We start from the raw sequence: 13,314 nt of genomic DNA, 5'->3' as shown, positions 1-13,314 counted from the left end.
TTCAGTGATCAGATATGAATATCGTCTTCAAATTTTAAGTTAATTGGATGAAAATTGTCAATTTTAGAAATTTGGCCTATGTTGACCTTTTGGCCAATGTTGACCTTTTGGCCTATGTTGACTTCAAAAATAGTTAGTGGTTGGTTTCAGTAAGCTGATATGCAAATCCCATTCAGATTCCAAATCAATCGGATTAAAATTGACAATTTTAGAAATTTGGCTTAAGTTGACCTTTTGGCCTATGTTGACCTCAAAAATAGTTGCTGGTTGAATTCAGTTCGCTGATATGCAAATCCTATTGAGATTTCACGTTAGTTGGATGAAAATTGAGGATTTTATAAATTTGAAATTGTTGTTGACCTTTGGCCTATGTTGCTCTTTTGGCCTTTTTACCTTTTGACCTCAAAAATGTATAGGATTTTGTCGGACCACGAACTCTACCATTTGGTGAAGTTTCGTGAAGATCGGTTTAAAATTGAGACCTGTAGGCAAGTATAAGTGAGCGGACAGACAAACAAACACGCACACAAACAAACACACAAACAAACACACAAACTGGAGTGATCAACATACTTGTCCAAAATAATTTTTTTGGCCAAGTAATAAGTAAATGGTGTGTGTTTATTTAATAGTGAATTCGTTTTATTGTCGTGATTTACAGTATTAGACATGACATATCATCCAATGAAATCGCTGAGCCTTTAAAACAGCATGAAGGTCATTGTTGCTGCCATCGGGTAAACGTACAATACCTTAATACAAAGGTACCTACCGGTCATATATTCTTCCTGTTTTCCTCGTCCTATTGTCAACATGATCATTATTATCAGTGTAAATATTTTGAGTCCCAAAGAATCAAGACAACATCACAGATTAGACCAATGGAAGATAATTTATTTTTTACATGTGGTGTCTGAACTTTGACCTCAGCGTTCCCAATTGTGCATTCATGTGGTGGGTGAGCTTAGACAGGGAGATATAAAATTGCCCGAAAACTTTGTTGCCATACTTGTATCAACAATATCTACTTTTTGTGTTCGAAGATTTGCAAATTCCCTTTAAAATGACAGATGCACATGTGTCGCGACCCTCCCTCCACGTGTGTATCATTCTTTCCTGACGACCTTCACGAGGAAATTAAAAGCATGTTTATGTTGCTCCAATCACCGAGCACAACGATGTCAAGCGAGATGATGAGGCCGGCGAGGCCAGCTTTGTTAGTGTTTATTTAGTGGGCAGCTGTCCTCGCTGGCGCGCCATCTTACCTTGTCCAAAGGTAAACGTGATGACGATTCCTCGAACGTGGTTATATGACGGCACCCTAAGATCACAAAAAGACAAACTGAAATGTAAAACATATGATAAAGGGAGCGGGAGACAAGACGGGGATAGAGAGGGAAGCACACAAGTACAACATTTGAGAGCAGGGACATCGGGAGATCTGTGGGAGGGTGAGGGCTTGGGGGGGGGGGGGAAGAGGCATGGGAAGGGAGGAGGGGAAGGGTGGGAGAGGTATAAAACACATGGACACTGCTAGAACTTCCAGGAAAGATGTCGGAATTTCAAGAAAGTGGATCTGGGGTGAATTAACGGGGGTAGAAAAGATCAAGGTTTTTAATGGGGGAAGATAAGAGATGGTGATGAACAGCTGTTTTAAAGACCTGGAAGGAGGAGTGGGATTGAATAGAGTGAGGGAGTTTGTTCCGGAGGTCGGCGCTTTGCAAATGGTGTGGGTTCCTGCGGTGTCGGATACTCATGAGGGTTTAAGGCACATAAATGTTAGGGGATTGAACTACCCAATCAGAATTGCTGGACATTTGAGCACAAGTAAACCTTAAGGTCATTTGGCTTGTCCAGTCTGTGCGACATTTGCCTCCCGACATTGTAGCTAGTGCTAAATATACATCCTCCTGTAAGCAAAAGCATGAGAGCAGGATACCAACAAACAATGCATGACCTACACATGGCCGCTCCAATAATAGATTGCGGCCATTGTGAATTAAAACTGAAAAAAACTGACAGTACAAGTACATTTGTATCAAGACGAGCAATTACAACTAGAACAGCACTCGGTAGAGCGTGTACCTCCGCCAGGCTGAGCAGTTTACGTTTTATATCCCACTGATAGGTCGGATCTGAGTTCGGACCTGAACCAAAATCGTAATTGGCTTGTTCTTGTCACCTGACCAACTCATCCACCACGTTTAGTCATAAGTCGTCCATAACTTTTTGAAATATCATGTTACATATCGTTTTTGGTCCTATCGCTCAATGGTGAAGAATCGCTTTCAAAAAAATGAAAAAAATTCTCGTTTCTGGATCTTGATTAGGATCTTCAACAAAATTGAATCAATTATTCCTTCTCACACACCCAATCTGTCCACCAAGTTTTGTCATAATTCGTCCACAACCTTTTGAGATATCCTGCTATATATCAGTTTTGGCCCTATCTCTCGATGGTGAAGAATCACTTTGAAAATTATACTATCCGGAGCCAGATCTTCACCAAAATCTAATCAATTCGCCCTTATCGAACACTCAAATTGTCCAGCAAGTTTCATCCAAATCCATCCACAGCTTTTTGAGATATCCTGCTGAAATTCTTTTTGAGATATCCTTTTTTGAGATATCCTTTTTGAGATATCTGCAGCCTCCTCACTCTCTGCAGACCTGGACAAAATCACAGACTGGGCAAACAAGTGGAACATGTCTTTCAATCCTGACAAATCTCACACTCTTACGATGTCTCTCCGAAAAGACCGACTGGACAACCCTCCCATCCACTTTCTGAATAATCCTCTCCAAGAAGTTCTGTCACTCAAGCTTTTGGGTCTCTCTATCTGCCATGATCTTTCCTGGGAAAACCACATTTCAAATCTGGCCTCCAAAGCCAGGCGCCGACTGGGCATCCTCCATCGTGCGAAGTCCTTCCTTGGCACACCTGAGCTCCTCACCACATACAAGGCTTTCATCCGCAGCTCAATGGAATACTGCTCTCCCCTCTGGGCTGGTGCTCCTGCCTCACACCTAGCTCGACTTCACGCTGTTGAAACCAAAGCGTTCAGAATCATTGGAATCTCCCGCGATGAAGCTAACTCCGAGGGCCTTTCACTCACTCACCGCAGGCAGGTTGGTGGTCTTTCCGTCTTCTACCGACTCCTCTCCGGCCTTGCTCCCCCAGCTCTCTCTGGGCTCTGTCCCCCAAATATTCCTACAGGTCGCACAAGATCTGCCTGCAACCCTCTTATGGTTAAACTGCCAAAATCAAGACTCTCTGCTCACCTTCACTCCTTCATTCCTCTTTTCTCCCATCTCTGGAACAAACTCCCTCACTCTCTTCAATCCCACTCCACCCTCCAGGTCTTTAAAACAACTGTTCACCACCATCTCTTATCTTCCCCCATCCAAATCCTTGATCTTTTCTACCCCCGCTAATTTCACCCCAATTCCACTCTTTTGAAATACCAACTTCTTTCCTGGAAGTCCTTGGTGTCCTTGTGTTTTATATTTCTCCCCCCCCCCCCCCCTTCCCACGCCTCCTCGCCCCCAAGCCCTCTCCCTCACACACATCTCCCGATGTCCCTGCTCTCAAATGTTGTGTTTGTGTGCTTCCTCTTCTCTACCCATATTGTCTACCGCTCCCTCTTTTTATATATTTTGTTTGTCTGTTTGATTTGTTTGTGTGATAAATGTTCGCTCTTTCACGAGCCTCGATTCTGTATACAAAAAAAAGAAAAAGAAAAAGACAAACAAATAGACAGGGGTGAAAACATCACCTCCAGCCACCTTAGTTGGCGGAGGTAGCAAACGGCAGAAGGGAACGAGATAAGGGAGAAATCTTTCCTTCCGCCAATTTAAACCAACATAACATCTTAGATCTGTGCTTTTAAGGTTCTTTTTCACAGCTCAACCTGTGTCAAACCACACTTAATTAATTCTGAAGCTTTAGAAATGCATTGGGCATGAACAAAAAATTCACACTCAGCAAGCACACATTGCATGACTGTGTAATATTGCCAAAGGCGAGTGCACTAACAGGCTTGCTTTGCTTATATATATATACACACAATGTTGCGGCCTGACATTGTCATCTGGTCAGGTGCAACAAGACAGGTCATCTGAGGGGAATTGTCTTTACCTTGGGAAGAGAACATTGAGGAGGTGCACGAGAGGAAGAGAGGAAAGTACAATGAGCTGGAGGCAGAGTGTCGTGAGAAGGGTTGGCGAGTTTCTTGTCAGCCATTTGAGGTGGGGTGTGGAGGGTATATTGGCAATTCCTTTTCTGCATTTCTTGCTCGGCTTGGAGTGTGTGGGACAGAAAGAAGGAGGATGTGTGACAGAGTGGCCCAGGTTGCCTTGAAAGGCTCACTTTGGATATGGAGGAAGTTTATGGAGGCACGTCAAACGGTGTAGGTTGAGTTTGTGGGGGGTGGTTCATTTCAGTCTAAAGGGGTAGTGACTGAGCACGGAAGAGAAATGGAAATGTGTGAATGGTGTGTGTGTGTGTGTGTGTGTGTGTGTGTGTGTGTGTGTGTGTGTGTGTATGTGTGTGTGTTGCAGAAGTGTGTGTGTGTTGCAGGAGTGGGTGTATGTGTTGCAGGAGTGGGTGTGTGTGTTGCAGGAGTGGGTGTGTGTGTTGCAGGAGTGGGTGTGTGTGTTGCAGGAGTGGGTGTGGTGTTGCGTGAATGTGTTTTTGTTTCAGTGGTGCATGTTGCAAGGGTGGTGGTCGGGTTGTTTTTTTGTTGTTGCTTTTTTTTTTGGTGTGTGAGTGAGTGGATGAGGGGCTGTTGATTCTGGGAGTGGAGGCGGTTTTGTTGTTGTAGTCGGTGTTCTCACTGGTTGGGGGTGGGGGTATGTATGCAACCGGGTGTAGCTGCTGCATGTGGAGGCATATGTGCCCCTGCTGGCCCACCTTAGCTGACTGTATCGAAGTTGAAGGGCTGAAACGGGATGATGCCGAGGACCTTGACTGAGGACCCGGTCAGTGAGGCACACTTGTGACCAGGTGTGTTTTGAAATTAATTATATATATATAATATAATATTATCATGTTATATGTCGTTTTCCCCCGATTTCTCAATGGTGAATAATTATTTTAAAGATATATATATATGTGTGTGTGTGTCTAATATCGAGACTGGTCAATTATGTCAACTCTCACCTGACCCAATTATTTGTGCCAGCCATACCCAGCAAGTCCACCACCGACCTCACATTCATTACCACCTGGAATTATAGCACTTGTTAGTTCACAACCTGTCTCAATTATGGCTATTTATTGGTTTATTAGAACACTTGATAAATAGCAAGCAGTTATTACAAAGGTTATTAGACTTTAAGGAGTGAAATTTATGTCCGACATTAACCACACCCATTTAGGTGTGATTGGCACATGTGCCGTTGCCCTGCCTGCACAATGTTGATTGACTACACCCATTTAGGTGTGATTGGCACATGTCGCCATGGCCCCACCTCCACAATGTTGATTGACAGGCATGGTCCCACCCACTCCTGTTTTCCTTCATATTACTATGCCAAGAGATAGCTTTCTTTTCGTGAAATCCTTTAGAGTTATAAAAATTCCGAGTAGTCATGGACCTTCCCACTATAAAATGTACTCGAACCATGTTTAAACCAAGTGCTGAGCTTAAACCATTTTTTAGTTTGGCTCTCTGAAGAAAATAATAATAAAATTCAGAGGAAACCTTATAAGAAAAATTAACAATCGCCTGTTTTGGATCAGTCAATTATTTATTTTATTGAAGTCCAAAAGTTCATTTCATGTTATTGGATGTGAAATTCCCCGCATATGACTGGTAGGTACTTTATACGTTTAAAAGTTTGTATTTTGGTTCATTTTTATATTTTGAGGATTGATGTTGGTTTAAACCTATTGAGTGTCTGGGTCATTCCTACATAGTAAATCTATCTACTCCCTGATATATATATATATATACATACACATACAGGGTGAGTTCGAAATATGGTTATATTTAACACTTGTAAAGGTAATAAAATGTTGTATTTCAAAACAAATTCTTACAAGAAAGTGAAGTACATAACATGACATTTATTTGTGAAAAAGAACATCTCAGAGATGCGCACCATTACGTCTGACACATTCCTCCAATCCTGGATGCCAATTATTCATGACGTTCTGCAACATGGCCAAGCATTCCCTCACAAAAATCTTTCGGGCAATCTCATCATCTTGGTTTAATTCCTGGACAGTTTGAATTTTATAGGGATAAAAGTTTAAATCCTTGTGCAATATGTGGCGAAGTGACGTGTGAGAAATTATTAAGGCTGATGCAAGCTTTCGGATGGAGCGATACGGACTTCTCAAAACTGACTCCCTTACATGCTCAATGTTTTGTGCCGTTCTTACTGATTTGGGTGCTCTCGGCGGTTTCTCTTTTAAAGTTGAACCGGTCCTCTCAAATATATATATATATATATATATATATATATATATATATATATATATATATATATATATATATATGCGGAATTCACGACGCACAACCTGCCAGTCCCCAGGGCTCTGCCATTCTAGCACTCGAGCTTTGATGAAAGGTTCCCCGTTTACCTAAGGTTCCCATTGTCCGGAGTCAGTGAGGTTTCAATGAGAAACCATCAGGTTCCCCAGGAAACGCGTCCACTCTGCAAAGTGTGACCGTGAAAGTAGGGCGAAATTAATTGTGTCATAATGAAAGTGTTTCAAACAACTGTTTGGGTAATAATCTCGTTTTTATCCACTACATTTGGTTAGTTCGTGCTCCCCATCTCAACCGCTGCCTCGTGATTTGTGGAACCCAGGTTTAAATTCCATCTTCCATGTGTGTTTGTCAATTGTCTACTCTTGTCCTTGCACTTAATTCTGGTGTAAACTTGAACAAACGTATAAACTCCAAGCGAACACCACGACTCCAATATTATTTAGGCACAGAGTGATGTAAAGAAGAGGAAGGATGTGTATTTGGAATATAGAGAAGGCTATGTTGAAATCCAAGCCAAACATATTCACTTTATGTAAGTCATTGGAGGCAATCGAATGGCGAAAAACCCAAACGGTCCGATTGTTGTACACAATCAGCCGCAATTTTTCCAGTTTTATTTTAATGGATTTTACGACTTGGTCACGAATCGGACAGAGATTTGGGAAGATTTTGGCAACAAGTGCCATACTAAGCACTCTAAATGGAAATTGCTTTCGCTCACCCAGTGAGTGCTTGGAAGCCACTGTGGCCTGAATTTCAGGCTTCTTAACTCCGATGATGTCGGAAAGAAAAGAGAGGAGAGAATATAGGAACCCAACATGATCCATCCACGGTGAATGCAATTGGAAGCCATGGCAAGCCCCAGAAGGCTTAACACATCCTTTACAAATGCTTCTAGTAAACAGGTGCAAACAATGCTCGAGTGTGAGGCAGCCCGGTTTGACAAGAAGAATCGTCGTGTTGTGCAAACATCCCGTGCAGGATTTTCAATGGTAATTCACATCCTTTTTTTGGTTGGAGAGCTCAATGAAATATCTTCCACACCAAGCTGTTAAATTCAACATGATGTTTACTGCAAGCTACCAATACTTCCTCAACTCTCAGGCCCTGAAACAATCAATCGCCATTCGGGAGTAATCGTTTATTTTTCATTCTTGTCGACTCGGCATGTTTTAGGCCCATCCATCTCGTTAGATGTTACCAAATAGAATATGTCTCCATCTGCAAGGCCTACCATTGTTAAAGTCGACTGAAGACTTCCAGCCTCTCCCGAAAGCACCTTCGGTTACAACCCTGCGCCTGTGCCATATCAGGTACTGGGTCGTGCACTTGATTTTGATTAATTAATTATAGAAGGCTGTTCTCCACTTGATGTCAAAACCCACATTATTTGTGTAATCTTAACCTGACTCTGTTAGAGTCGCCATAGGCAGTCTGTGATGAAAGACCATTGGCATTCAGGACTCAAACTTTCATCGTCGGGTGAAAAGGTCAATATTGTCTTCCCTAAACACCTGTCTGTTCTCACTCGCAATTTGCTCTCATCCTTTCTCATATGTATGTATGTATATATATATATATACATACTCGTCTGTGATAAACAGCAAATTTCAAATCCAAGAAGAAATAGGAGCTTCAAATCAAATATCTAGAACGGCACTCTGTGGAGCACGTTACTCCGCCAGGCTGGACAGTTTATGGTTTTATCCCATTGATAGGCCGGATCTCGATTCGGACCTGAACCAAAATCAAATCGGCTTGTTCTTGTCAACTAACCAACTCGACCACCAAGTTTAGTCATAAGTCGTAAATAACTTCTTAAAATATCATGTTATATATCGTTTTTCGCCCGATTTCTCAATGGTGAACAATTATTTTAAAATTAAATAAATCTCGTATCCGAATCCACAGTCCGATCTTCACCAAAATCGAATCAATTCGTCCTTGTAACACACCCAACCTCTTCACCAGGTTTCGTCTAAATCCGTCCATAACTTTTTGAGATATTGTGTTTTGTATCGGTTTCAGCTTTATTACTCAATGTTGAAGAATCACTTGAAAATTAAATAATTCTCACATCCGAATCCATATTCCGATCTTCACCAAAATCGAATCAATTCGTCCGTGTAACACACCCAACCTCTCCACCAGGTTTCGTCCAAATCCGTCCACAACGTTTTGAGATATCCTGCTGTATATCGTTTTTGGCCCTGTCTCCCAATGATGAAGAATCACTTAAGGAATTCTACTATCCGGGTTAGTGAATTTGTCCCCTTCCCACCCCCGTCTGTCGCCGAATATTACCATCGGTGTCCATCGGCACCACACCCATCCGATCGACCTCACCCGTGATGGAGCCACACACATCCAATGGACCACACCCATGATGGAGCCACACCCATCCGATCGACCTCACCCGTGATGGAGCCACACCCATCCGATGGACCACATCCATGATGCAGCCACACCCATCCGATCGACCTCACTCTTGATGGAGCCAAACCCATCCGAATAAGCACACCCATGATGGAGCCACACCCATCCAATGGACCACACCCATGATGGAGCCACACCCATGATGGAGCCACACCCATCCGATTGACCACACCCATAATGGAGCCACAACCATCCGATGGACCACAAGCGTGATTTCACCACACCCGTCCATCCAAACGACCACATCAATGATTTCACCACACCCATCCGATCAACTACACCCATTATTTCACCACACTCATCCGACGGACGACAACCGTGATTTCACCACACCCATCCATCCGATTGACCACACCCATTTTATTCGACCACACCCATTTTTTTCCACCACACCCATTTCATCCGATGGACCACAACCGTGATTTCACCACACCCGTGCATCCGATGGACCACGCCCATTGTTTGAAAAATTGACAATTTTGATGTAATTGGACCACAGGCATGATTGAAAGAAAAAATATATGGAAAAACACCAGACTATTGGAAAATGTCCGTGTCTGCTGGATTTTCATACAGACAAGTCATGAGTAGAACATGGACAAGTCAACTTACTTAATATTTGGAATTTGAAGCTTGTTTTGCAATTTGGAATTTGAAGCAATTTGAAGCAAATTTCATCTTCGGAGATAAGTGCTCAATTGTTGGCGTTTTTTTTTGAAGTTTTTTTTGAAATTCGGATGGGTTTTTTCAAAAGTGAAGATGAATTTTGTTGAAAGCTTCTTTTGTTGAATTTTTTTTTGAAAATTGAAAGCGCTTTTTAAAAGTCAACATTCGTGAAGATGAATCTGGCCACCAAGGTGGCCGTAGACCACCGATGGATTGTGCTGGTGTTCCAGTTATAGCCTGCTGAATTTTTGCTGCGGTGTTTAATGAAGTTTGTAGGAATCAGAGTTTCCTGTTTATGTTAGATTGAGTTTGGTGGAGGTTACAATGACCTCGGCTTGTGGGCCTGGGTCACTCTGACAGCACTGCGTTGCAAATGATATCAAAGAAAAAGCCCGACAGGAACGTGATTGGAACGTCAAACCTTTGGTAATCGAACATAAATAATTATTAAGTTAGCAATTCAGTTGTATTGGTACGTGCCATTTGTCCTACCTTGGTATGTACGCACAATTGTCCTGTATATGGAAACGCTGATGCTAAGCGGCCGTGCGTGGAGCACAAACTTGGGAGGTTGGCTGCTTTTTACATTTTTTTCTATTTTGTATACAAGATCAAGGCTCGTGTAAGAGCTAGTACTTTAAACACAAAAAACATAAACGGACACATAAAACAATAAAGGGAGAGGGAGACAAGATGGGGAGAGAGAGGGAAGCACACAAGCACAACAGTAGAGAACAAGGACTTCGGGAGTTCTGTGGGAGGGAGAGGGCTGGGGGGGAGGAGGCATGGGAAGGGGGAGGAGGCACTGGGAGAGGTAAAAAAAAACATATGGACTAGGACTTCCAGGAAAGAAGTCGGTATTTCAGAAAAGTGGATCTGGGGTGTATTAGCGGGGGTAAAAAAGATCAAGGTTTTGGATGGGGGAAGATAAGAGATGGTGGTGAACAGCTGTTTTAAAGACCTGGAGGGAGGAGAGGGATTGAAGGGAGTGTGGGAGTTTGTTCCAGAGGTGGGAAAAAAAAGAGGAATGAAAGAGTGAAGGTGAATAGAGAGTCTTGATTTTGGCAGTTTCACCAGAAGAGGGTTGCTGGCAGATATTGTGCGACCTGTAGGAATATTTGGGGGACAGAGCTGGGGGAGCAAGACCGGAGAGGAGTTTGGAGAAGACAGAAAGACCACCAAAAAAAAAAAACTTGTGCTCAAAACCTGTTTTGTAAACCCGCATTGAAAAGGTAAATAAAAAAACCTGCATGCCATCCATCATTTTAATGACATACAGATTATGAGCTGAACATTATTTATCGATAGTCCAAACAAAATGTCTTGGAACTGCGCGTGTTCCACCGAACTACTTTTTGATATACAGTTTATTGCGCTCTTTGTATTGATTAGGAAGGTATCTCCATTGCTCGCTCGGTAGTTGTTACCCTGAGCTGCTTGAGTCTGGGTTCAAATAACTGGAGAGAGGGATCAAAATATTCCATGGAATGGGGGGAGTTGGGGCAACCCATTGTGTCTCACACCTTTCTTTTGAAGAAGTGTAAGGCCGGATGTCCACTCTGCAATAACTTAGGTGAAAACATTTCACCGTTAGCGTTTTGCTAGAGTACAGGTCCTTGGCTTTTGGACAGACAAATTATGAATCCTCCATACAGGTACAGGTCGATTGCAAGGTTGACCTATTTGCCCTTTCGGACCCCTTTCTGTCCTGTAACTGGCCCCGGGTGGCATTGCTCGGTGATGTTCTAATCCTGCCTGCATTTTGAAGAAATCAATTTGTCTTTTTATGCCTCCGCCCCTGAAGGTGGCCGGAAGCATTGTGTTTTTGTGTTGTCCGTCCGTCCGTCCGGGCTAAACCTCGTTTTTCTTAGCAACCATATGTCCGATTGAGACGAAACTTTCAGGGTAGGAGTGAAACCCATGCAGAATGTTTTCATGATAATTGTGGCGTCATAGGTCACGTGGTATGGCAGCCATCTTGGATTAAACAAATAATTAAAAATATATTTATCGGAAACCGCGTAATGGAAAAATTTGAAACTTGGCACATTGTCAAGTACTCCCAATGGGGAACAAAAACATCATAATGTTGACATCATAGGTGATGTGGTATACCAGCCAAAAATGTTTTAATCGAATTCCTTATCCTAAAAATCTGAAATTGCATGCACATGATCTATGACCCATTTGTATTGAAATATTAAAATTTATGATATCATAGGTCACATGGTTTGGCAGCCATATTGGATTTAACCTAAAACCTTAAAAAAAACATCTTCTCCCTAACCACCAAATCGATTGACTCAAAACTTTACTTGTGTCATTGACTCGGCATGGTGATAAAAAGATGATCACGAAAACATCATTGGTCACATGGTGTGGCAGCCATATTGGATTGAAGGAAAATATTAAATAATTATATTTCTGAAACCGCTTACCCTATTGATGCTAAATTTTACAAATATAATCTAACAGCACTGTTGCATGTAGTTTGAAAATGATTATGTCGTCGGTCACATGGTATGGCAGCCATATTAGCTTGAAAGCCGATATTTAAAAAAATCCCTACTCTGAAACCGCTTCACTGATCGATGTGAAACCTGTCATGGATGGTGAAAATGTGATGCTTCATAACAGCTGAACGGATTTAATCAAACTTATTTATTTTTAGTACAGTGAACGACGGCATCTACTCGTTGTGGGACTATGCGGAGGCATATTGGTGACACAGTCACATTGTTCTAGTTTTTTATATTTATTTTTGTTTAGCCCATTTGAACTTCATAAATCAGCCTATTGTGCCACTATCAGATATAGAAAAACGTTTTTTAAAATATGTTTTGTTTTCATCCAGGTAAATGTCATTTGCCTGCCCATTATATTGAAGAAACGTTCACAATGTCATGTTTTTCACACTAACCCTCGAATTGCCGTCCGCAGGGTGAATGCGGAAACTTCGTACGAGTGATCCAACCGTACAACCGTACGCACCTGTACGTGTGTGGGAGCGGAGCTTATCACCCCGTGTGCACTTACGCCCTGATCGGAGCTCGTGCGAAGGTTTGCTGCTCAACCACCACGTATTCACCATCTACCGCGTTTCTCACTTTGTTCTCATAGGACATGATCTCAGCTCATCACCCTTCCATAAATGTCCCCGGAGTCTCGTGAGATTATGATCTGATCTCTCGATAAACTGTAGATTTTTGTAAGGGTTATTATTGTATCGATGACTGGTGCAACCTTCCTCTCATGGCAAATTTTCATCCATCACTCGTGCAACAAATCGATTAACATCCCTGATGGCATTTTGCATTGCACAAATCTTACTTATTACATTGTTTTAACTGTAAAAAATATTAGGTCTCGTCTCTGATGTCTCAAATCATGATTTCTAGTTTCTTTACAAGATGGAGGCTCGTGTAAGAGCTAGCACATTAAACACTAAAAACATAAACGGACACATAAAACAATAAAGGGAGAGTGAGACAAGATGGGGAGAGAGGGGGAAATCGAACTTTGTCTTTTTCTTCCTCCATATGTAGCACATGGGAAGCCTGGTGTTGGCTTAGCGGTTAGGGTGCCGGCTTGGGATCCTAGGATCCTGGGTTCGAATCCTGGTCGATCGCTGAATTAACGCCAGGGGGGTTGACTCAGTCTGTCATCCTTCCGAGGTCGGCAAATTGAGTACCAGTTCACTGGTAATTCCCTG

At 42.4% G+C, this 13,314-nt stretch overlaps 1 protein-coding gene across 2 annotated transcripts in view; it reads left to right on the top strand.

Annotated features, from left to right (window-relative positions):
- LOC137415573 (semaphorin-3F) overlaps window positions 1–13,314 on the top strand; it is a 199,538-nt gene that overhangs the window by 125,499 nt on the left and 60,725 nt on the right. For both annotated transcript variants that reach the window (XM_068101184.2, XM_068101177.2), the window contains exon 5: window positions 12,543–12,662. In XM_068101184.2, the coding sequence (XP_067957285.1) occupies window positions 12,543–12,662 (120 nt within the window). The remainder of the gene's footprint in view (window positions 1–12,542; window positions 12,663–13,314) is intronic.

Source organism: Myxine glutinosa, chromosome 1 (genome assembly GCF_964187855.1).
Source record: "Myxine glutinosa chromosome 1, kmMyxGlut1.1, whole genome shotgun sequence".
In the NCBI taxonomy this organism is placed as follows: domain Eukaryota; kingdom Metazoa; phylum Chordata; class Myxini; order Myxiniformes; family Myxinidae; genus Myxine; species Myxine glutinosa.
This window is presented reverse-complemented; position numbering and strand designations above follow the sequence as displayed.